Source organism: Pseudopodoces humilis, chromosome 5, assembly GCF_049639895.1.
Source record: "Pseudopodoces humilis isolate 2021_Gansu_Grassland_sample_001 chromosome 5, ASM4963989v1, whole genome shotgun sequence".
NCBI lineage: Eukaryota > Metazoa > Chordata > Aves > Passeriformes > Paridae > Pseudopodoces > Pseudopodoces humilis.
Window position 1 is genome coordinate 22,425,165 of NC_142204.1, and position 26,071 is coordinate 22,451,235.

Genomic DNA, 26,071 nt, shown 5'->3' on the forward strand with positions numbered 1-26,071 from the left:
GGTTTAGCACTTGACACTGTCAAAACTTACTCTAACCTGGATGGCGCTCGGGTCTGATCCAGTATGGCAATACCAACGAGCTTTTATTAATCTACATCTGTATTTTTTTATTTTTGCTAAGCTCTCAAATGCTGTGATACCATTAAGTTTGTAACTTAAACAACACTGAGGTTTGTGAAAACCAATTCCTTCTATCAGGTTTGAGTTAACCTACAGCTTACTTTACTGCCTTCTTCCACATTTACTCACTATGTCTTGGTCATTCATGTTGCTGACTGATCTTATGGTGTCATCTTTCCACTGGCCAGGAAGAAAGTAACCGATGGAGGGCAAGGTGTCAGGAACGTGTGCTCATCCCTGACCCCTTGGAGGTCAACAGTGCCCACGTGGAGTGGTGGCTGTCTTACAGGTTACTGCAACATGGAATTGAATACCACATGTTGTATTATTCCACTAGGAATCAAACCATTCTACAAAGTATCTTGTAGAGATTCAGACTATGATGACAAGAACCACAGCAGTAGTTAATTACATCACAGTGCTTTGGACTAGGGACCGTTCTGGGCCTCTGTGAATCTGTCTGGCTTACTACTGCCCTGTAAATGTTTACTAGGTAGTATGCTGTCCATGAAGACATGGCATCAGTCAGCAGGGTGAGAAAAATTCAGTGTAATACCACATAAGATGGTATTTGGAAGGGCTAATCATTGGAGCCTGACCCATATTTCAAATGAAAATAAACCTTTTACATGGGACTCAGGCTGGATTTACATCAAGGACAAGGCTTTCCCAGTGCCCCACTCCTGACAGCCTCTGGCTAGGAATGCTCTAGCTGTTACTCCCAGGGATGAAAAGCACACTTCTCCCCCTGGTGCAAATATTTCATATTCTGCTAGACAGCAGCACTTAGCTGAGCTTCGCTGCTTTGTTTCACTGTGGAGCACTCCCCAGTAAAACAGGACTGGGCCATTTTTAGAGCAATAGACAGGCAAGTTGCAGGTCAGAGGCTATGGTTAGAGGATAAAGAATGTAAACTAGGAGTGGTGGCAAAAAAGTGGATTTGAAATCCCAGAAGAAACACTGTTCAGAAGACTAATGTTTAGATGAGGTTTCATTTAAAGTCTTCTGGTGAATTAAATACAAACATTGCCAAAATTGCCAAAGAGGAAAGCTAGACAGATACATGACCACTGCATCTTGCTTCCTGGAGCTCCACTTTCAATATCAGACTAGACTCTAAAAGGGTCACAGTAGCTCTCATCACTTAATCTGCTACAGAAGGTATTGTGAGCTTATCCAGCATATATCAGGCCAGCTCCCTCCATTGATGTGTATGGATTCCACTTTCCTTTTTAATAAAAGATTTATGATTTTTTTTCTTCCCTTTTGGGCCTAGTGTATAGGAAAAGAAGGGTCAGTCCACATCTGTGTTGGAGGATTCATTTCTATTCCTGTTCTTTCTGAGAACATTGCCTGGAAAATATGGCAAATAGAACTCCAGAGACAATATGATTAAAGCATCCTCAAAATCAGAAACGAAACAACCAAAAAAGACAGTTTGGAAGGGATTTGCTGATTTAGCTGTCATTCCATCACATTTAAACAAACCAACAAAAACCCAAAACAAAACTCACATATAGACCTAGTTCTTTTAAACAGTGGAATACTCCTTTGTAACAGCATTTTCTGCACTGCATTACTGGTGAAAATCTGAGGGCAAAGAACGCCAAGGCCACAAACTTGCCATTGCTTCATTGCATTATCATTCTCTCTACATCCCAAACGCTCCCAGCTTTAAATTAATGGACTTGATTAATCTTTGTTTTAAACCTTTTTAAACCGTCTCCAACAAAGAAAGCAAATCCATTGTGGGTAACTGGCTCTTCTGTGTCCTACTGCCAGATGGTGAGGCATGAAGGTAATGGATAATATTCCTCATTCCTGAATATGGAAATACAAATAGAGTGCAAAGAGCAGAACCTTTTCAGGAATTTTAGATCTTCTCTTTGTGTCCTTCTCAGCAGCACTATAACATATTGGGTCAATGGATGAAAAATACCATATACAGACAAATTGAGAAATTATGAGAAGGAACCCATCAGCACTTTAAGCTGTTGCAAGTACTGAAAATTGTTTCAGTCAAGAACTTAACTCAGAAAAATTTAGATTTGCCCCCACTGGATGCCATCATGTGCAGAATGCTCTGGCACTAGCAAGATCTTGACTCTCACCATCCAGACAATTTTAGGGTTTTTTGGTTAACTGATTAGCTATTTGACACGGTTGTGCAGAGCACTCTGCTCCTGTGACCAGTGCTTACCCTGGGTAGGCAGGGATGGCCGTGGGAGGTACTGCCCGCACTGCCCCATACACTGTCCTTCCTCGGCCCCTCAGATGGGCACCCCGAAATGCGGCGGCTGTGGTGGCTGCAGTTGGATAGGGGAAGCCTGGAACTGTAAAGACAGACAAGGTGGAAGGTGAAAAGGATTCAAGCTCTGACCCAACAAGCACCTGCTTCAAACAAAGTGACATAACAGCTTCACAGCGGTGGGACATTTGGCATCAGTCCTGCAGAGGGACATGCTTATAACCCAGCAAGCATCCCATACATACTTCCTGCTACACCATGGCCTTTGGGGGGAGAAGGGTTGCAGAGAGGTTTGGCATGCAAGAGGTTAATGTTTTGGCATGCCTTACCCACCCCAAATAAGGATCAAATCCCCCCACCTTTTGACACCGCCATGCAGTCTGGTTAGAGTCTGAGAAGCGCGGGGAGTTACTATCAATACAGCACGCAGTTCTTCCAAAACTTCAGAGGCTCTTTAAAATAATTTGTCAAGAGGCCCTTAAAGTCAACCAACTTACATCAGTCTCTTCCCTCCTTTCCCCTCCCACTCTTTGCCACCCAATCCTCTGTATGTTCATTTTAAAGCCTGAAAGACAAGATAGCCCATATAACAGCAGCAGCAATTTCCCATAAAGTGCCAGTTTACTGAGAGCCCACCTTCATTTAATAAGTGTGACCAATAACTGGCACCACATATAGAGATGCCTCTATTATTATGCTTTAAACTGAAGTAAATTGCTTGTGATGAAACTTTGTAAAACCTCAGAGGCATCTGCAAACACATCAAGAACAGATACTGAGAGGGAACAAGTCCCAGGGCACAAACCCAACCCAGCGTGCATCCAGGTGCATGCCACTAGGGGCCCTGCAGACCCGCAGTTTAGCAGCTTGTATAATATGTACTTTAGGGATTTGTCTGCTTGTTTTCAATTTCAAAATGAGGAGGAGAGCAAGGAGAGCAAGCCTATTCCTCACACACCCTCCCCTTGTTCTGCAGCCTCCTTGTCGTTCAGAAGGACCCATTCAGCAGTACAGCAAGACACTGCAGATGAACAAGATACAGCAACTGCACACTATACTTTGGCTCAAGGTAAATTCATTCCCAGCGAGACCCATCCTTTCAAGTATATATTATACAGACTGGAGGGAAGAAGGGTAACAGGTCATCATTAACTCAAACACAGTAAAAATACAGGGGCCATTGGGAGCTACTTACTGATTAAAGGAATGTAAGTGTTAATACCCCCCCTTCCTGACAGGGGCACTGCGGCGTCATTGCCCAGCGAGACATCTGCTTGAAAGCTGGACGCTAATTCAATTTTAAAAAGAATAAAAAACAAAAAACAAAAACAAAACTGTAAAAAGGTTATAAAGAAACAGCAGATTAAGAACACAAACAAACACCACTGCAGTTAAATGGCAGAAGTGGAAGTGTCTACTTAAGCTCTACCTGCATATAACTCAGGGCCGTACACCGCTCCAACCACAGGACTCAACTTCCAACCTGAAACAACAAAGACTGCAGTGAATGCCAAAATCTACACCAAGAGAAGGAACGGGCAGCGTGGGTAGGGGGAATGGTCTCTTGCATGCGCCCCAGCTTCACATGCACAGCTCTTTCCAATTTCTGCTTTGCCTCAATCCCCCTTGGTGTAGATGGAGGCCAACTGCCTTTTCCTAACGTCAAGCTCTAGGTCCAGGTTGCTGTATTGGAGGGAATCACAAAACATCAGCTGATCCACAGCAGGCAGAGGCACTGCTTTGGGAATGCCAACTACCTTATATGCATATTCGCCATGAGCACCATGCGACCTGGCATTCCCTGCAGGAGCCTTGCTGACAGCTCCTCCCTACTTTCACTGGGAACACTGCAGATCCAAGCCCTCTCTAAAGCCACCAGCCCAGACTGTCATCTCAGGCAAGTCAATTTATAGCTCTGAATTCTCAAAAAACCCTTCTGTTTTGTCTGCTAGATACCTGCTAAAAAGCAACAGTGTCTGAATTTCCTCATTAACTGCATTATGCAACTATAGTTCATAAAACCAAATCATTCTATTCATCTCACACTTTCTCCTCACTGTTATTTTAGCATTTCTTGCCCTCTTTATGCTGCTTTTCAGGTGAAAGCCTTCACAGAGAAATGATTTCAGTATAATCTGGATAATTGGCAAGAACTGCAAATCATCAAGATAAAAGCAACAAGAGAATAGGGCTTAAAGAAGTATGGGGATGAGTTGGTACATATTTCCAGTCGTATCTAGAAACCTATCTGTCTTTTCCCCCTCCATCTCTCTAATGGGGGAGGAAAGAGGTATAAAGTTAACAATGTGATCTGGGCTGGCTTCCACAAAGCATTCCTTTCAGGAAAGATCTTAGCTGTTCAGCTAGCAATCACAGAGGCATTTTTATTTAAATAAATCTATATGCTTCCTCTGTCTCGGAGCCCCGGTGCACTTGCTGAACTTTTAACACCTCTAACCACTCTAGAAGCCCTATGAACAACTCTGTGAATCGCAGCCCATCAACACCACCCCTTCACCTGCTGGCAGAGTATCAATGACAGATGCAGTGCAGGCTCCCACTGCAAGTACAGGCACACTGCTGCTGCACTGCTCACCTTGATGGCAAAATATTCCAGTGGTGGCAACAAGTGGACTATCAAGTCTCAAATTCAATAACAGTTGTGCAACCATACTTGCCAGTATGCCTTAAGCCTGGTCTAATACTAAATTCCTTTGCACAGCTTTAAAGCTGGCTTTAAATTGCTGGCTGCAAAAGCAAAATATGCTAGTACATTATCACTTTCACAAGTAAGCCAAGTTTTGTTACCAGTCACATGCATGAAATATTATGCCCTTGCTTTCAGGACAATATACCATGGAAGCATTGCATTTCGCTACACAGTTTCCTAGTTCCTTCCAGGTACTGTGACCCAGAATCCCAGGCCTTTTGCTTGGCCCTATTTCCCTAGTTCTGTACCCATAGTAAGATTTACTTGCAGGGGCCACTCAGTAAGCCAGCAGCAGAGCAACATAAAAAGTGTTTATCTTCTGAGTTTGGAGTCTTACTTGGTAATCAAAACAGATTCTCACACTAGCAACTACCTGTACGCAGCTTCTTGCCTTGATTAAACTGTTTGGGAACATTTTCACACCAAAAAGAACTTTGCTGCTTGTTTCAGATTCAAAATCCTTATCAAAGCTGAATTCAGCTCTGCTGGGAGAATAACTTTTTAGCATTTTAAATGCTAAAATTTTAAAATTTTAAAATTTTAGCTATATATGCCTATGAAATAAAATGACTGCACAGAGAAACAACAAGATATCCCAATGAAACAGGATTCTTCATTACCCAAACAACTTGGTCTTTCTCTTTTTAGGTTCACTGGAAAATTACTGAACACAGGCACACTCTGAAACAAAAAGCAAGCAAACAAGCAGTGCAAATGCTCTGTTTTGCTGGTTGCTTGGGAACAGCTGTACTTTTACAGATAGAACCTAAACGGAGCTATCTTAAGTTATTAAGCTAATTATGCACTTTAAGTTATGTTTCTGCATTCATATTTAGGTATCTAAGTGATGGCAACAAGAGTTCTGCACACCATACAGAATCAGCTTGCAGTAGTAGGGCAGGCAACCCATTGGTCCTTGGCACCTTTACCCATCTTGGCCACACTGGGCATGTCCCTACTTCTCTCTGTCCCCAGTTCTCCATCTGGAAAATGGTATTCTTCCACAAACACTTTAGGGTTATACTGGATGGTATAACGATACAAATTAGAGTTTGTGGGGTTTTATTGGTTTCTTTTGGTCCAGAGCAGAAGTCATGACTGTTCACTTTTGTCTTTCTTCAGCTCATCATTAGTACAAACAGTCTCTCTTACCATTTGCATAAGGTGTGACCATCTTCTTATTGGTCATCACTCTCGCAGTGGCATTGTTAACCTAAAAGTAAGAAAGGGGAGGGGGAGGAGAGGGAAGGAAGCACAGAATGTTAGGGAAAATGGTGAAAAACTCTCAGATATCACACACACACACACATACACACTATACTTCTCTGAGCAAAAAAAAATTAAACAGCTAATTTTACATGAATGCAATCATTAAATTACTTTTAACAGATGCCATTTAATTATAAAAGTTACAGCTAAACGTGGCATTTTAAAATTATGCATTAAACAAAAGGCCAACAAGAGTAAAGTGCAGATTCTCCACCACCCTGACATCCCTAGGCACGGGATTATTTACAGCTCAGTGATCAAAAGGGCAAAACCTTAGATGCTTTGTCCAGGTTCTGTTCAAGAGGCAGGAATAATTTCTGCAGCCCAGGGCAGGGGATTGAACCAGGTGACGTACAAGCTGACTTGTGTCTCGAGCTCACTGCTGGAATTGGGGCCCAGCAGGTTACTGGCAGGACACTTGGGTAGAAAAAGGTAGCCTGGAGTCCCTCAAGCCTTCCAAGGCTTGAGGAAATCTCTGGAACATGACCAACTGTTTCGGTGATCTACGTTTACTGATTTACACCCACCATTTTCAGGTCTTTTTCCAGATTATTTTTTCATTGTCACAAATCTCATGGGACAAAAAGAATACATAGCAGCAGACCTGGATCATTTTTGGGTTTACTGTGCCCTCCACCCTCTTTACAGAGCTCTGCGTAGTTCCAAGCGGTTTGACTGCTCAAGCAAGTGGGGTGTTACTGCAGAGATGGTGCTGATAAAGAAAAGATGGACTAGTTTGGAAGCCAAGTTACTGCAGCCCCGTGTCAGCCTCAAAGCTCTTGCAAGAAGGGTGAAGTTTTTATGTATCATCAATAATTTATCAAAACCCATGCCAAATGGGAATGGAGGCCAGGGTGAAGAAGAAGAAAAGAAAACGGATACAAGAATAGAAGCTGCCTCAGGCCCTTGAGATGTATGGATGGTGGGTGTACACAGGGTGGGGAGTCCAGAGCTACATTTTACTCTTGTTTCAGACCCAAAACAATAGAAACATTACACATTTAAAAAAGAAAGAATGGGAAACAACAATGATGAGACTGAGAGCATGCAGTTAAACACACACAGATAAAAAAAAGAAAGAAAAAAAACACACCACAATTGATTCAGAGGGTGGGGAGGGGAGGAGTGAGGGGGTAGGGTCTCACAGACAATCATTAGATGGAGCGAGTGCCTGAAATCAGCTGCTACAGCGAAGTGCAACACAAGCACTTAAAGGAAAAATTGCCAGAACCAATCAGAAACCACCAGTCAGCAAAGAGACCAACAGCTGCATTTAACTCAGTAAAGAAATAAACTGGGGAGGGGGCAGAAAGAAAAAGAGAGAAAACAAACAGTAACAGCTACAAACAGGTCTCAGATAGAAAGAGCAGCAGAAGGGGCAGGAGAGAGAGAAGAGGAAATGGGTGCATTAATAAAAACCAGCCAAACTGGAGTTCAGTAACTCTGAGTAAGATGTGCAAGGGGAAATCACCATGAAGTCAGTAATCAAACAGCTCAGACTGCTACAAAACAATATGTACATCCAAAGTCCAGGCGGCATTACTCAACAGCATTGAAAATAAAAGGGGGAGAAGGGGAAGGAGGTGGGTGGGGACAACAAGTCAAATCACATTTCGTAGTGTTAATGTGAGATGGCAGATGGATTTTTTCTTTCTTAATTTTTTTTTGTAATTTTAAGAAAAATTTAAAAAAAAAAAAAGAAAAAGCTTCTTCTCTAGCACTTTTGTTTCACTTACCGCCAACTCGTACCATCGCCAGCATTGTGTATAGTTACCATGGAAAGAGTGAGTCAAGTGAAGGGCCCTAAACGCTAAACCATCGGAAAGGGAAATAAAAAAAAAACAAAACAAAACAGAAAAAAAAAGAAAAAAAAAAAGCAAAATATGCAGACATCTTACTCAAAAACGGCGGCTTTTTTGTTTCAATATTTGTACTTTTTGGTTTGTGGTTTTTTGTTTGTTTTTTTTTTTTTAAAGAAAGAAGGAGAGAGGGATGATGCCAGTTAGCCTTCAACACAGTGGAACACCAAATTGGTCAACACCAGGCATGCCCAACATATGGCCACGATGGCCAACCAACATTAACCCTTCCCCCTCCCCAGTGGTGAGAGCTAGCAAACTTTTAGGATTAGCTTTCACCAAACCTATTCTTGACCATGGGCAGATCAAGAAACCAGCAATGTGTATAGCACAGCCCACTCGGGGCTGCTGCCCCACATGTCCCCACCCCTCCCACGAGCATCATCTCACACTTGCATGGAGGAGAACTGGCCTCAGAGGAAAGAGAGGATACTGGCTGGCCCCCTGCTTGCTTTTTTGGACACAGTTAGAAGTTGGACAGTACTCTTTCAGTTAGTTTTGTTCAGGCCTGGTAACAGGAAATTGGAGCCTCGCAAACTGAAGCAAAGGAAAAATCAAGACAGAAGGGCAAAAATTTGGAGTGGGTGGGAATAAAACTTAAGAAAAGAAGAAAGAAAAAGAAAAAAAAATACCCAAAGCAACAATAAAAATATTCTGTAAAGGGTGTAAACTTCTATACATTTCAGTGCAGGGAGGTGAAGGACACAGACACAAACACACGCACACACGAGACTGGGATCCAAATGTGAAATAAGTGAGGCAAGACACAAAAAGAAATCAAAAGAATAAATATAAAGAAGAAATTGAATTACTGAAGACATGCACCTCGATTTTACGGCCCTCTACCACGGTGCCGTGTAATTTCTCCCTGGCCCTGTCTGCATCAGCACTATTCTCGAAAGTTACGAACCCGAATCCCTGCATGCAGCGGGAGAAGGGGGGAAAACATGCACATCGTTATATATTGAAATACTGATCTCTAGGTAAATAGAGAAAAAATATCACAGTATGAAATCGACATCAGCACAACTCAGCAATAACCTCCTAGAGTCACATTGTTGGTTCATGCATGTTTCATAAATGAAAGAAATTAAAATCAATAAAAAAGGAACTGTAATCATAATAAGAATAATAAGAATAATTAAAAAAAAAGAAAACATAAAAGCAATTGAGGCCAGACCAAAAAAGAATACAAAGTTACTCGAGACAATTTTTCATTTTGCTTTGTTTTGGTTTTTTGCTTAAAAACACTAAACCCTGCTCTGACATGGAAAGCTGGGCAAGCCCAATTGGGGCTTCTCTCCCCTCTCAATGAACACAGATTTTATAGGTCCCCAACCCAACCCAGACACAGTACAGGACCATCAACACTGAGCAGCACTTTGTTTTCTTGACAAACTGCTAAAGAGTGAGCAGCAATCTGAGTTCATGCCTGGTACCAGGAATTCTGCGAAGATTTGGGGCAAGTCAAACACTGAACCTTGTTCTTCCCACCTGTAGTATGGAGACAGTAATAATTACCTACCTTAGAACACTGTTGAGAGGAAGGGCTCTTTGTAAAGCATCCCTTGTAAGCTCTTCAGGGCACAGATCATGTCTATTCCTAAGCCTATAACTTCCCCAATGATACATGGGTCCCTGGAAGTAAGGAGGGCTTCTAGGTGGCACCATAAAATAAGCATATTTAATGTGAAGATTTAGAGTATCACATACTGTAGATCCAAAATATTCTTATCTCTGAGTACTGTGGTGGACTTGACTGTAAATCTAAACACTTAAATACTGATTCATTGGTCAAGGTAGGTTTTGTATGACACTGTTCACCCTCTGCTACCTCTCCCTCCCACCCTGCTACCTATCTTACTCAGCTTTGTTCTGAGATGGCAACCTCTGCGCTGTGGATAGCAACAGATCTCTGCCTAGTTAGACCATGAAATTTCCAGAAAAATTGACATGCCCTGCTTGGAGCAACCACAAAGGCTCGAGGATTGCCAAAACATCACTTTAGTTAGACAAATTCAGGTTAACCACATCCATGAAGGCACAAGCAACACACACCTGTCCTACACATGCTCATGCTCCTGCCAACTCATGCAGTGGTGGGACAGGACAGGGTAAGAGACCATGATTCCTTCCACAGAGATGAGTGCACTGACATTAAGAGAGAGCCAACATGACAAAGTGAATTAGGATTTTAACTAGGAGCAAATGGCATCTTAATACAGACAACTGTGATGAGACACTCTTCATGCCATTAGAGAGAGTGGACCCAAACAAAAAAGCATTGTTACATTCTGCTTTCAGGATATTTTAAAAGCAGCAATAACTGGCTCCTGTGGCTTGGTATAAAGCAAATACTGCTTTAATGTACAGAGAGTAATCTCCACTGGCTCCAGTACCCTCAGGAGCATAACAACAAAGCTTACATTTGATGCAATGGAAACTCCCTCCCAATATTAATGGAAGAGTGAAGTGATGAGAGTGATCTACAGCTATGCCTTTCAGGGAAGGGGCATGCTAGCCAGGCAACCTCCTTCATGCACCTTGGGGTCAGTATATATTTGGACTGGACATCCCAAAAAACAGATAGCATGCTGATTTCTAATCATTGTTAGCAATGAGACACAAGCAAGCCATTATTCTTCAAGTACTTTTTAAAGGTCTTTTCAATACTAATCTTAAACAGCCCAAGCTGTTTAAGTGACAAGCTGGTCTTTATCATCCACAGCTAGGTTTCCAGCACAAAACTGCTACAAATTAGTTAAATGCAGGGAGGTGGTTGTTGGTTTTTGGAGGGGGGAGGTTGACTTTTTTTTTTCTCCCCCCTGAACAGAAATAATAAAGGATCTTAGCCAGTACTGCAATGCTGAGATCAACGAAAACGCTCCTTTGGGCTCCAACCCAATAATCAAAAGCTTCTATCTAAATAAATCTATAAATCTAAAGCTTCAGATAATTTCATTTCTCCAGCTATAAATAAAGAGCTATATAAATAACAAAATGATGCCTTTTTTCAGAACAGCATAGAAGTTCCCTGTTTAAATGAATTAAAATCAGAGCTACAAGACACAGTGGCTAATAAAACAGCCCAACTGCATATAACTCTCAAATATGTTGCAGAGAACCGAGGAGGATGCAATAGCAAAGCAGAATATGAAGGAATAGGGTGCTGTGCCTGCTTTAAAGAGCCCCTACAGAAAAAGGCAAGCCTGAGAAATAGAGCAACACCTTTTCCTCTGGTTCTGTATAACAGGGAAAAAACATCTTTTAAAGGCTGGGGGGAAGAGGGGAGGTAAGGACTGCAACAGGAATCTCTATTTCCCTCTTCTCTTTTTGCATTAAAATTTCTGTTTGTTCTAGACAAGCCTGTGGAGACCAAATGAAATTTATGTCTTCAGTGATGATATGAACTGAAAACTGGAGTGCAGATGGAAAGTAATTTTTTAGACATTAATCTGTGCAAGCTAGAACCAAACTAAGACTATTTTAATTCACATCTGTTTGCAATTAGCGAAGTCCGTATGGGATTTAAAAAAACTACATTATCATTAAATATCTTTAAACTGAGTAGGAATTCTCAGTATTTTTATTAAGTTAACTCAAGGCAGCATACTATCCACATGCAGACTATATGAATATAATTAACAATGTGAATTAAACCAGAATTAATCTGATCCAGAACAACAGAACTAATTAACCATATTTTATTGACAGATCAGCCCTCAGCTTGTGCAACTCTTTGTTGAGCACCATTTAATATCAATGCTGAATTAATGCTTTACATAGTTGACTATGGCAGTTAGTATTTGTGTCCTCTTGGTTTGTCATACTAATGCATCTCTTAGACATTTAAATTTTCATCAGGAAAAACAGGTGAGCCACACTTGACATTTTTGTTATTTCTAAGTTTAAAAACTAGCAATTATATACATATACACACACGTTTCTGAAGTGGGAGAGAAAAAAACAACATACATGTATTTTTTATTCCTTCTCACAGATGACCTGTAAAGAATAGGGATTAATTTGTACCTAAATACATATGCAATAAACAATTCTCAGTTTTCCCTCAGCAAGGCTGTCTTGACCTTGAAAGAAAAAAAAGGAACAAAGCAAGAAAAAAATAAAGATGGGGCAGGTATCCAATATTTACTAGCTTAGCTTTATAGCAGGTACTGGATACATACCCATAGTAATACGTATGGAGCCAGAGGAAGGGAAGATCCTGGACTAAAAACATACTTAGGTTTTCTAAAATTTAGATTATAAACATAGTTTGAGTTTAATTACGCTGTTATGATAACAAGGCTAAAATTTTCAACAATTCCTCCTGACCAGCAACTGCCATGAACTTCTCCCATGCAGAAAATAAGTTTAACCCAGCAAACACTAAATTCCAACATATGTTTTTAGGACCAGTGAGTAATTTGCAGTACCAGACTAATTCCTTTTTACCCAAAAGTTTATTGAAAGGACCTGAAGAGACCGAGTAACTGTCACCTTTTTAGTCTGGCCTCAGATTCTGCAATAAATAACAAGCAACATGATGAGCAGTGAAAAAAAAAATAATAAATGTATATATATATAGAGTATTTGAACGTTTCCATCTCTGAAGAATGAGAAAGAAAATTTACCATGTAACCGTAAAGGGAGAAATCAAAACCAGACGGTTCTCCTGGGTGTGGCCAGAACACAGAAATTAAACAAAAAACAACAACAAAAATAAAATAAAGTAAAATAAAAAAAAAATAAAACCAAAGAAAACTAAACAGAGCCCCTTGAAATCCATGCATTGTTAACCCTTTGTTCATCATGGAGTTTAGACCAGTCACATCAGCAGCAGCATCTTTGCCTTGTACCACTGGAGCACAGCCAGCAACCAGCCTTGCTGTCATCTGCTGCTGTGCTTGTTTCTAACCAAGTTTTTTCTTTCTTTTTTTTTCCCTTAGTTCTGTAATAAACTTTTAGAAGCCTGAAAAAAATGGCCAAAAAGGCAGCAGTTTAGGCTACCTGTTTCCAAGGCATTTGGAAAGAGTAGGAGGGTTTCAGCTATAATCCACCGGAGATGAGCAGGACTGAATGCACCGACAGCAACACAGCACAAAACCCAGAAAAAAGTTTTGAAGATACACACGCAAATGCACCCTTCAAGTTGTTGAAAACATCTGTGTAAACCAAGCCACCACCATTTCAGTAGCAATTCCAACTCCTCCCGGCCCCAGTGCCGCACTTTGCATTAAGGAACATGCACGTGTAGAACCTGTCAGTGTACCTGTGCAATCTGGTGAGTCAGATGCAGGAATTAACCTGACTTAAAAAAAAAAAAAGTAAGTGTATCTTCAAAAAAACCTGCAGGGTTATTTTTAAGCTCTGTCAGTCCCACAGTCCAGCTTGAGCTGCTCCACTGCCAATCCCTGCTGAGAAACAGTAGAGGGGGCAAAGGCCAGCAGCGAGGAGCAGGAGCCCGGCCTGCACTGCTGGGCAGCAAGAGCCTGGGGCTTCAGAGCAGTTCCAGCCAGCTCAGGACAGGGGCTTCACGGCCCCAGACATCCCCCAGGTGTGTGCTGCTCCTCTTCCCTTCAGCTGATGCTGGATCTCACTGCATGGTCTGAGTTCAACTGGCTGAACTGGCTGAAGACAAGCTCATTTCTCTCCCTGCTGCATCAGTGTCTTGCTAATTTAGCACCTAGATCCAGTTCCATGCATAGTGAAATGAGCACTGCTGGAAGGAAAAGCACTCCCACAGGAGCAGTAGATCAGCTTACACTGTGAAACCATAAACTTCAAACTGAAATTCAAGTTTAAATAAATCAGTTCAGTGTATGGACTAACTGATTCCTTTAGTTCAGTATTGCAGACTTCAAGGCATGAAACTAAAAATATCTAAAGGGATTTGGTGACCTGAGAAAGCGATGCTGGTCACCAGTATTTTGTTTTTAAACCTAATTGTATTAATAACACTGTATTTCTGGCTCAACTGATGACATCTGAATAAAAATTATAAAAATAGAATTAAAATGAAAACAAGACTTCTAATTAATTTTATGTAATAAGGGGCTTTCCACTGAGTGGAAACTAGGTCCAGAACCAGAGTGGCTCAACTCCATTTAAAGAAGAAATAAATGCACATGCAAACTTAAAATCTTTAAGGCACCATTATCAAAACCTATATTCACATTCTTATCTTAACCTACAGTTAACTGCAAACTTAAAAATCCACACAGCTTTCGCATGAGTTTTTAGTTAGCATAGGTTTACTTACATAAATCCAAACACCAACAGATGCAATTTCTCTCATAACCCACAATACGACTAATTTTTAAAATAAATATGAAGCACTTCTAGACACTATCGTTCTATACAAGAACTTGTAGATTTGGGTCTCCCAAGTGGAAGTCAGTGAGGGACATAAACTTGCAGTATCCTGAAACCAGAAGCTACTCTGCGCTAATATGAACTCCAACCATTTAAAAAGCTACAAAAAAAACAAAAAAAAAACAAAAAAAGAAAACCACCAAAAACAAACAAAACCCACTCCCTGTTCAGCCAAGATTTTGCTGTGTGCTTACGTACTCCTGGTCTCTGAATGTCATTGAGGGCACATCTTGGAATGCCACACGGTACACAGCTGGTGAGCAAAGAGCTTGGATTCCCTTCCCCTGCAGTTTTACAAATGCCACAGGGTACTCATTACACAGGCAGACTGCATTAATTCTGCAAATATGTCCACTTGTTCAACTCGGCACAATAGTGGCAAAATACGCATCTAGAGGATGAATCTCCACTAACAAAAGGAGCAGGAATCCTCTCGACTTCCTCTGGAGGTGTTTTATTCACGGTTCAGTGAAGTGCATGGTAAACTGCAACCATGGGCAGAATGCTATTTAAAGGCACTTATACCAGTCAGAGCTAGAAATGTAATGGTAAACAGGATAAATGAAACAAACAGCTAATTTCCTGGAAGCAAGGAAAAAAAGCCAAACACATCAAGGGAAGACTGACGTAATTCTATTTAACAAGAAGAAAACAAAATGTAATTGAAGGAATGTTTAAAGTTTTTATCTTGTTTCTCACACGCAGCAAAGCACTGTTAGTGTGAGGTCTACCAGGGCCCATATATTCCTACTAAACAGACTGAATCTGAGAAAAAAGTGAGTTACAAAACAAGAATTCACGTTGCTTTGAGAGAAGGATCAGCAAAACTCATTAACTGCCTCCTACGTTGCTGTGATAGAGAAAGTCAACAAATACCACTTCTGAAAGAACCTGGTGTGAGAGGTGGCTGTGATGGATACAGCCAGCTCTCTCTTTGGTCACCAAACCTTTTAAGTACACAGAGATCCTGAAGATGCAGCCAGTTTGATAGAGCTTCCCCAGCTGTCGAAGAAAACTGCCTGGTCATCTCAGGTGGATTCAAAATGAAGAATGCTACCTGAACATTTCCTCCAGTCCCTCCTACTGACCAGCACTGGAGCAATCCCAGTAGAGTTCTCCCGCCACAGCTCGGCGGGGACAAAGCGCTGCTCAACCCCATCGTACGCTGGGTGGGGGCAAACCCAGGGCAGTTTGGGATTTACCACTGTACCTTTAAAATATTTACAAAACATATACACAAAACACTACAACCCTTAGGAACCCAGGGAAGGGAAGGGAGCATTGAGAACACAGCACAAGGCAGGCAGCAGGAGCATCTGCTTTCGGATTCCCAAGAGAGAGGAGGAGAAGAAGAGAGAGAGGTTTCATATCATTAGATTAGAATGGAAACCAAAGGGAAAATGCATTCAGATTTTTTTCCTAAGGTGGAGGAAGAACCCAAGAGTGAGTGAGTGGCCTCCAGAAAGATCCATTTCCTTTGCTTCACCATCAGATCACCAAACTTGTTTTTCCATTATTATGTGAATACCAGGTGCTTCGTGCAGCTACACCCCACTCAAACACTGGGGCCTCCCATTTTCATGCTAAGCAGGAAAAATTTTGCATTCTTTTTAAAACGGGAATTATTTTGGGTGAGAAGGATGCAAAAATACCATGAAATAACTCTTTGGCTGTTTTCTCATTCTGTTCAGATTCTGGACATCCCTCAGTACAAGCTACCAGTTTTGCAACTGCTTTTTGCTGCAAGATGACAAAAAAGCAGTAGAAAACTGCATGCTTAATAAAGACTAGAAGAACATCTCTGTTTTGTTTCTTTTTTTTCAAATATTTTTTTAAGGGTTCAGGGTAACATTAATCAAGGAACTCTTCAGCAGTATTTTTTGTTTTAACTGAAAACCAGAAGCCTTGGGCTTTAGCAACAGCACAAGAAGGTACTTTTCATAGTCATAAATCAAGTCTTCACAGAAAAGCCTTCAATGTCAGTATTGCCTAGAAGGGAAAGGGCAGCCGTGGGCGTTTAATACACAGGGCTGTACGGATGGGAGAGAGAGACTGAAGTTCATGTGTGAAGAGGAAAACACTGCTCTGGAAAGCACAGGCAGTGGGATATGAAGAACATTTTGCCAGACCAGTTATTTTTGCTCTTTCTTTTGCAATTATATCTGAACAAGGAGGGATTTGACAGAGGCCAGAGGCTATTCTCAAAACCAAACAATAATGACTAGAATCAAGAGTAATTCACAGGTAGCTTTGGCCTATAAATATCAAAAGAACAGCAGAGAGCAGAATTAATATTTACAAATTCAGCACAGCTGATTGTTTTGGTAAAGCATATAGATTTTTAACCATGCAGCAAAGTAAAACTCTAACTAAACCATATAGACATTTACTTGTTCAGACTGTCTTGGTGGAAAATAAAACAAAAGAAAACCATGGTATTAAGTAGAAATGGAGGATGAGGGAAAAGGGCTAAAACTCGTGTCTTTTGTATACAGATCAATGGCTTTCTGGTTTCCAGATAATACAGGACTGAAGAACTTCAGAATGAATCTTGGGAAACATAGGTGGAAATTTGCAGGGGGCTCTGAACATGAACATACCCCAGAACACATGTTGAAGCAAAGAGGCCACCATAAAAACTGTGGACCTCAAATCCAAGCAAAACGCATAGACTCTAAACCAAAACTGCTTAGCTGAATTGCAACTTCAAAACCTTTTGTGTGCATGCACACATGTGCACACACGTGTGTGTGAGGAGGAGGGAAATTTTGTTTTAATCGAAAATGGGAATCTTAGCATTGATTAAGTCAAGCAGAGTATAGACATGCACTGTGCAAGCTTCCCCCATAGAGCTTTGGCAATGCACCTTGCTCCTGACCTGCAAAACTCCCTGCTATTCCAGTGCTGAACCTCCTGGGCAGAGAGAGAATCACAGCAATTTGTCATTGTGGTGATACTGGTTACGTGATGAGAACCAATTGCCAATTAGGACAGAGATCACTGAATCTCTCTGCAGCTGACCTGAGCAACATTTGAAATCTCATCTCCAGAGATATAAATTGCCATTAACCCTCAACAAAACTTGCCTCTTAATATATCTGTAAGGAGAAAATAGGAGTGTGAATGCAAATTCTGTGGGGGAGGTCCACGTGGGGCAGGGCAAGTGGAATCAGGATGCTTATATTAAAGCATCAAATATCTCAAACATGAAAGGTCAGTATCTCAGAAGTGCCAAGTAAGGCTGCAAAACAGAGTAAATAAAATCCTTTCACATATGAGATATGACAGTTTTTCTACAGAAGTATTTTAATGCAATGAAAATGGCAGGGATGGGGGTGAGTTTAGCTTTTGTTCTTACAGTCTCCCTTCACATAAAGCTGTTTTACCTTATTCTGCCTTCCTCACAGGGCAGCCATGGCCAATGCAATGGGAAGAGGTTGGTATGAAGGCTCAGCTGACTGAGTCCCTGTTTGTTCAAAAGAGTGGGGAACCTGATCCCACACAGAGACAGGAGTGTCTCTGAGCATTTGTACATGCTGCCCAGAAATGACCATGCTCCGAGTCTTGAGTCAGAGGGAACGGAGACAGTCCCCAGAATAGCTTTTCCCTTCCCCCATCCCACTAATTCCTGCTGATCTCTACAGAATATGTTCTCTAGGCAATGAACTGCCTTTTACTCTGCAATCAAAACAAGAGAAGCGGGTACAGAAACAGGACTTACCTTCGAGCCACGCTCATTAAAGATTATCTCTACATCAAGGATTTTGCCGAATTGCTGCAGAGAGACAAGGGAAAAGAAAAAGAAAATATTTATTTGTGGCGGTCCGTTTTTCCTACCTTTTGCAGGGGCTGGCTTGGCACAAGAAGGTAGGTGAGAGTATTTCCATTTCTAACACACAGGCAAAGGCATAAAATTCCAGTGATGTGACCCAGTTCTCCTGGGTTCAGACATGCAAGTCATCTTGGTCACAAACTCCAGGTTTTCTCAAAAAAGTCTAAAGGAAGGAAAACAATCTCCAGAAGAGTTTTAGGGATTCGAGGAAGCTCATCTTTCCCCTGCTAATCTAAACAGCTCTTCCTTCCCTCATTCTACTATTTTATCTAAGACATGGTTCTATGGTTTCATCTCAGATATCCAACAACATTTCTCACATATAATTCAGCATTCCAGCTTCCTCCTGAAGTGGCTATCACAAACAGAAACTTAACAGTGATGTTTCTCTGAAAGGGATAGCAACATAAGACTCCCAGCCCCAGGGGTTTCAAACACTAAAGCTTCTTTCCTTCCCTTTATTTTCCAAAACTCCAAGCCTTCAAAAGAATTGATGGCAGATTCAGAAACCATGAAAATAGAAAATTTCCAACAGTTTGTTTTTCAGAAAAAGATCATTCAACTTCAACCTGTGATATACAGTAAGTGGTCAACAATATCTATGCAAGCTTATCACATGTAACAGAATTCTGACCTCTGTCTCCGTCTGGAGACCCCAAGGAGAGCTCTGCAGTGAAAGGGTTCCAAAGAGCTGTCTATTTAGCACAGAAAGAGATTTATCACCTCTGTGGAACCATGTATGGGTCACATCTTTCACCTTGCTAGGAACATATTAAAATATTTTACTGAAGCAGCCAGACTCAGAACAGCAGCCTAGAGGCAAAAGTATCACCACTTCAACAGAGGGCCACAGTGCTCTGTCCTCCAGAAGTGTCAGTGCTCTATTTCTAAACTGGAGGTCTGCTCTCTAGAAAGACAAGTCTAAATGTTGTTTTTAGGAGTGTATATATGGAGTAACCTTCATTCTAGAGACATACTCATATACTGCACTCAGACAAATGCTACAACAATTTTTCCTACCCCATTATTTAGGAAAGCTTCTATCAACATGGTATTGATTTAAGTTTGATAGCAAATGAAGGATCAACAAGAAAATAAAGGATGGTTTCAGAGTTAAAAAAGATGACGACTACAGGCACTGGGACACTCTCCCCTTTGCCCAGCATTCTTAAAATAGTATTTGCCTTTTTTTTTATTTTTTATTTAACAGTTGCATTCAGAGTCAAATGGGTGTAATGCTCATTTTGTGGGTGCCGTTCTTGAAAGGCTTCTGGCCAGATTTGAAAACCTGGAACATTTACAGCAGAGAGCCATGATGGCTGAGGAAAGGCTCTGAATATGTTAAGCAATAAAAAGTTGCTGAGTCCCTTGAACAAGTATTCCACAACTGTCTGCAAGCAAACAAAACACTTCCAATAATTTTAGCTATAATTTCTGTCTGCTTGCCTTCTCCATTCTTAAAAAGGAGATCTCGGTTCACAGATGTTGTTTTTACTATTCTATTGTTTAAGAACAATACTTGATCCTCTATTCATCCCAAGAACAATTGAATTCACAACATCCTACATTACACAAGTTTGAATAATGCTAATGTAAACATGCATCTTCCTTGAAACCTCAACATCTCAACAGCTTAAGCTTGATCCATGCTAGATCCTCTTTTGACTGCTTCTCTGCCAATCACAGCTAAAATACGTCTTCTATTTCTATCCCACACTTGGTGTGGGCTTGTCAATAAAGGAGATTAACCGTTGATTGCTTTTTGTTGTCTTTGTTGCATACGGCTTTGGTACCACCATGAAAGGAATCAGTCATGATTGTCATGATTGCTTTCTTGGTGGACTATCTCAGCATCATTACATGACGGGCTGAACCAATTTAGCAGCTTGTGGCCGCTGAAGGGCTGTCCCCGCTCCTTTGTCTTTCCTTGTCTGGTCTCACCAGCCTTCCAGAGGTGGCCTCAGTTTTCATTCTCACCTGCAGATAAACTGATACAGCTCAGCAATCCCGCGAAAACCTAGCACAAGAAAAGGAATACATACAAAGGTTCTGACAATTTACTGATCTGAAGTGGCTTGAAGGGTCAGTGAGCATTACAGCTCGAAGAAGCAAAAGGGAGCGGAAAGCAGCACACCCTGCCCGAGAGCAGGATCTGTCCCCTGCCAGATCAGCTCAGCTGCCTAGCCTTGCCACACACTGAAACAGTCAGGCTCTCGCTAAATGTAAATGCCAAAATTATTTTCAGAATCTTCAAAGCCATCAAAAAATCACCATTTTCTACCTCATTAGAATCATCTTGAAAGAGAACAAACTGTGCCGCTTCTGGTGCACAATTACGCCGTGCCATCCTCCCCTTTCTGTACACGCGGCTGGGCCTGGATCCTCAGGCATTTCTGCCAGCACTGCCTGCCAGCCCTGCTGGGCTGAGCTCCCTGTGCAGGGCTTCCACACCAATGGGAAACCCTGTCCTGTGCGTTTCACTTCTCATGGCTGACAGGACGCCAGCGGTGACACTGAATGCAAGAGGTCTGACCTAGCTGTACAAGAGGTGGCATGGCCCTCCCTTGCCTACGAGGTGATGGAGGTACATCGTTTCCTAGATGACAGAATTAAGAGCCTGTGGTCACAGCAAACACAGGCTTGACATCTACTGCAATGGGCTACATCCACCCATGCAAACTGCCCCAAACTCTTTTCTACGCAGGAGTTGAGGGTGTTTGAAGAGGCAAGAGAGAAGGACCTCCGTGGGAGAGAAGAGCACAGACAATGGGGGCTGACTGCTGAAGGGAGGTTTGCTGGGGAGGGAATTTTCTGCTCCATGAAATTCCCTGAAAGAAAGCAGGGCTGTGAGGCAGAAGGACGTGGGCTGGGCTCTTCAAGACTCTGCTGCAGCCATTGCCACAGCTCCTAACACAACGTCTCCTGTCCCCACTGCTGCAACGGTTTACAGCAGGTCCCAGCACTGGAAGGCACTTTTTTTTTGGTAGCATGCCAGAATCTTCCTGAAGAATGAAAGCAGGAAAAAAAAATAACTAGTTCATTTTAACAGTTTATAACTCCTTCAAAGCTGAATCTAATTTAGTGGAACATAAAAAGGCACTTTGTTCTCCAATGGTGCTTTGCCTACCAAATGTTAACAGTCTATTGTAAACAATCGAAGTTTTAAGAGCTCCTTAGTAAAAGGTCACAATTTTTGTATGGGAAATGTTAGGCAATCTAAATACAAGGGTCAGCACCAAATGCTCTCATAATAATTTTTATAAATCATGTATATACAGGCATGTTTATATTTTTCAAAAGACATAGGGACTGGCCAAATAAAACCAGTCCCATGCTTAGGTCATCCATGAAGACTAACCCTGTAACCTCTAACCCTGAAGACATGAATCACAAACTTGATTGGCTCACTCAGTGATTACTAAGAACGTCTACTAAGAGGTCTGCACAGCCTCTGGAGAAGGTATTGCAGGACTGTCTGTCTCCAATGCTCCCCACCATGATTTAGAAAGCTTACTATGTGACCAAGAGGCCAGCATTCCATACCATGTCAGGTCATGCAAAAAGCCACCTCCATGAACTGCTCACACACATGCCATGTGATGGGAAGACATACACACACATGTTATTCTGGTCATGCCATGGCAAAGGAGCTATAGAATCGTGCTTTATCTTAATGGTCTCTTCCCTGGAGTGAACTTGACGAGCTTTCAGTTATTTTTAGCAAATGAGAGTCAGACCCTCTACAATGGTAGCAGGGAGTGTTGGAAGTAACAGTTTTCAAGAGGCATAAAGATATGAACACACAGAAGTTATGACCAGAAACAAATCTTGCTTGAACATGACCTACCTTAGCATAGATGCAAGGGCATTGTGCAAGGAAAGATATGCATGCTGTGTGTTTCTTTCCACACAGATGTTGTGAAGGCAACAGATTTTTCCAGCTGAGGCCATAGCTACATTAAACATCATAAATTTGAGAGATCTGGCACCAGAAAGCTTTTGTCTTCCAAGGCACTGACAATTTGGTAGGGCCCCTCCTACATGCTCTGTTCCAGTTGGCCCTGACTCCTGTCCCTGTCTAGAGCTTCCAAAATCAGCTCCAAAATGTGCCAGACAAATAACTTAATCCTAAAGATGCAAACAACAGAGAGTACTAGGCAAATTCTCTAGAAAACATGGAACAACAAAGGATAATGAGAGACATCGTGTGACAACCTCATCCCTACAAGAGAACTCTGTATGTCCAAGCAGTTTTGTTAGCCCTAGAAAATTCACTTAGAGATGAGTCCAGTGAGCTGTCTAAACTTCAAAAATGTCAAGCAGTCCATTCTTAAAGATGGTCAACATTCAAAATAGGCAAGAAACTGGCATCCTGTGAGGGAATCCATGAGGCACATGAGCAAGAGCATTCTACAAGCAGGCTAGATCCATGCTACAGAGTCCTTTCCCTAGGTCCCAGCTCCATAGATATACTTTCAGCTGAGCACGACTGGCTCCATCATAGTGTGTATTAGTCAGCACTTAGTTATGGCAGCGTGGGGTCTGCCAGAACTACACTATCAGCACACCAACTTTCTCACCCAAAGCTGAGTCACATTTCTTCAAGCAATGAGGCCAACCCTGGCCAGCCAAGCTACACCACTATGCTTTGCTGACAGGAAGATGGAAGCATCAAGGATTTATGAACCAAAGCCCTACCACTTACCAAGGGAGCAGATAATGAACAAGCACCAAGCAGCCCTTACTAGGATTGAGCTGTTGGCCAACAAAACACACATTTTCTCAGAAACCAGGCTTTTAACAGGAAGCCACACAAAGAGCACAGATTTCTAACAGGATTTACAGACCACAGCCATCCCAGGAAAAAAAAAAAAAAAAAAAACAACAAAAAACCCCCAAAACATGATGACAGACACAGTTCTCAGTCATCTGTTGTTCCCTAAATCCCAAATAAAAGATTTTCACATGAAACAGTGAGATGGAGATTAACACTACCACAGGGCACCACCCAGAGAGAGATCTTAACACCAGTCTAGCTTCCAGGTCTACACTTCCAGCTCCTTGTTCCTGCTTTGTGCCATTCCCCAGAGGTGTGACTGCAGTGTAACCTGGTACTGATGCTGCAGGAAAGGTACTTGGACCCATGCCCACAAAAGCAGCATACATTCCAAAATCAATTTGAGAGTACTTAGCATGTAGACTGAATCCATATGAAACTGGGTCAACAAAAGACAACTCCATGTAATTTTACCCAGGCCTTTTATCCAATTAAATCTAGCTAGAGCACAGCACTGTTTACTAAATGACGTTCAGGACAGTCTTGCTACGGACGCCCCTAGTAACTCATAAGAAAATCTAAAAAATCTTAGATAAATGTATGATGCAGTCATTGCTGCCTTCCAGCAGAGGATCGGTACAGAAGTTGATAGCAGAGAGCTTTCTCAGAGCAAGACAGGCAGTACAAGAGCTGATGGCAGCTGCAGGGGCACAAGCACCCCTGCACACCACCGCCATGAAGACAAAGCACCATGTTCAAGCAGCACTGAGCACAAAAGTCCTTTCTGAAAGGTGGTTACAGAAAATGTTCAGGTGTGAAACATATCAATATAATCAGCAGCACCTCTTAGAACTCTAACTAACACCAACAAGAACAAAGTCCCGCCCTGTGATAGGGCTGGGACTCACTGTCATCACAGGGAGAGCTTGGAAACAAGAAAAGCTACAAGAGGCAACTTTGTGTCAGAATATTTGTTCTCTAATACTGGCACGTAGTACTTGTTACATGCAATTGGTGGCCAGTAGTACCAGGAGACGAAAAACCTAAAATACATCTTAATATCCAGAAGACAGAATCTCCTTTGGGCATCCAATCCACTCAGAAAGCAGAGTCTCTTTAAGCAAGTGTGCTATTGCTGTACTTTGGGCCCCAGTGCATCAACACCTGCAGGTCAGAGCTTCTTGTTCTATCATATTATTGCCTATATACTTTAACACTTCAACTAGTACTTCTTCCATTGCCAATGCTTGTGTATCACTAATTACCTCTGTGCTTAAATTTATTTACTGGCAAATGCAGACTTTAAATGCTAGCAAATTCCTGCTGACAAAGATCTGTAGTCTAATTTGTTATTGCTTTAGCCACAAACTATAGGCTTATGGAGGTGTTTGGCACTCTTGACACCAGAATTAAGTTGGATGAGAAATTATATCCACCAGGATATTTTAGGAAGTGCCAAGTGACAAAATGTTTCCTCAGAGGCCAAGATTTGAGGGCTGAAAGAGCTTCCAAAAGTATCTGAGCTTGCAAAACTTTGTTGCTTGGGTCATACAAACCAGTGGTCTACCACAAACATATATCATAAAGAACCTTGCAGTATAGATATGAATTATGCTTAGAGAAGTAAAAGGATAACATTACCTGCCTTAATGTCATCCTTTTCCAATGTAAAAAAAAAAAAAAAGTGGCTACCATTCTGTCACTTGTAATAAATGACATTATTAGTAACTTCATTAACTGGAATTAATTAAATGGGACATAATAGTCACTTTTATAGAAAACATCTACGGGTTATTACTGCTGTAGCTGATAACACACAAAACCACGTTATCAATTGGGCTGATTATGCTCCCCAGCAGAAAGAACTAAGAGTCTACAAGTGGTAGCTATGGATTGAGCAAGTTTTTAAAAAAGCAAGGTCTCCTGAAGCCAGAGTCTGCAAAAATTCATAGCCTACTGTGTTAACCCACCTTCATCTGCAACCATCATCAACACAGTCCTTATTTTTATTTTACACTTAACCAAAGAGCATTTCACCACAGTAAATTCTGAGAAACATCAATTCTGACTCCTCGTATTGTTGCTCTCACAACAGGTAAGAAAGATTTTGTGCAAGAACATCCATATGATCTACCAAAACAATCCACTTGCTTGTTTTTGTGGAGACAATTCAAGATTCAGCTTGGGAACAGAAGGATCTTCCTCTTACAGGCTGTCCAACCCTCTATCTTCACCAGGAGACTCCAAAGTCCATATAACTCAAAAGTCCAGAAATGACCAGACTATCCCAGCCAATTTTATACTGGAAGGAGAACTGCTTCTTGAAGCACGAGGGGGAAGGGCTGAAGCTACCAACCATGAGGTGCAAGCACAGACACTATCACAGCACAAAACTGAAAGGACTAGAAATATGTTGAGGGGAAATATCAACTTTTCTTCTGCATACACAGTCCAGAAAGAAGGGAACATCCTACCACCAGTGCAAGAGAACATGACTACCATCATGTTAGAGTCCTTGCACGCATTAGCCAAAGAATGTCCCTCAGAAAATGGATAGTAAGATTTTGAAAAAGGAGTTGCTAATTTGTTTTTAACACTGATGGCAACTCTTCTTCTCCCTGGTAAGCTGTTCCATTGTTCAAATAAGCCTCAATGACTATGAATTTTTTTCTTATTTCAAGAGTAATTGTGTTAAATCACAGCTTCCAACTGGAAAATCTTATGACTGTAAACAAGACCTAAACTCCTTGTTAGTATGTATCACCCATATGTAAGCATTTGTGATAGGCATTAGAAATGACTTATCATCTCCTAACATCTCTTTTTAATAAGCTGAGTAAATAATGTACCTAATACCTTACCAAGTTAAAAAATTCATTCA

The 26,071-nt window shown here is 41.5% G+C and overlaps 1 protein-coding gene across 8 annotated transcripts in view; it reads right to left on the reverse strand.

Annotated features, from left to right (window-relative positions):
• RBFOX2 (RNA binding fox-1 homolog 2) overlaps nt 1–26,071 on the reverse strand; it is a 171,731-nt gene that overhangs the window by 19,179 nt on the left and 126,481 nt on the right. For all 8 annotated transcript variants that reach the window (XR_015772505.1, XR_001331787.2, XM_014256621.2 and 5 more), the window contains 6 exons: nt 18,303–18,356; nt 9,032–9,124; nt 6,231–6,291; nt 3,798–3,851; nt 3,564–3,656; nt 2,321–2,453 (listed from right to left, as the gene is read on the reverse strand). Coding sequence is in view for 6 of the 8 variants with exons in the window: in XM_014256621.2 (XP_014112096.2) it covers nt 2,321–2,453; nt 3,564–3,656; nt 3,798–3,851; nt 6,231–6,291; nt 9,032–9,124; nt 18,303–18,356 (488 nt within the window). In the remaining 2 variants the exon portion in view is untranslated. The remainder of the gene's footprint in view (nt 1–2,320; nt 2,454–3,563; nt 3,657–3,797; nt 3,852–6,230; nt 6,292–9,031; nt 9,125–18,302; nt 18,357–26,071) is intronic.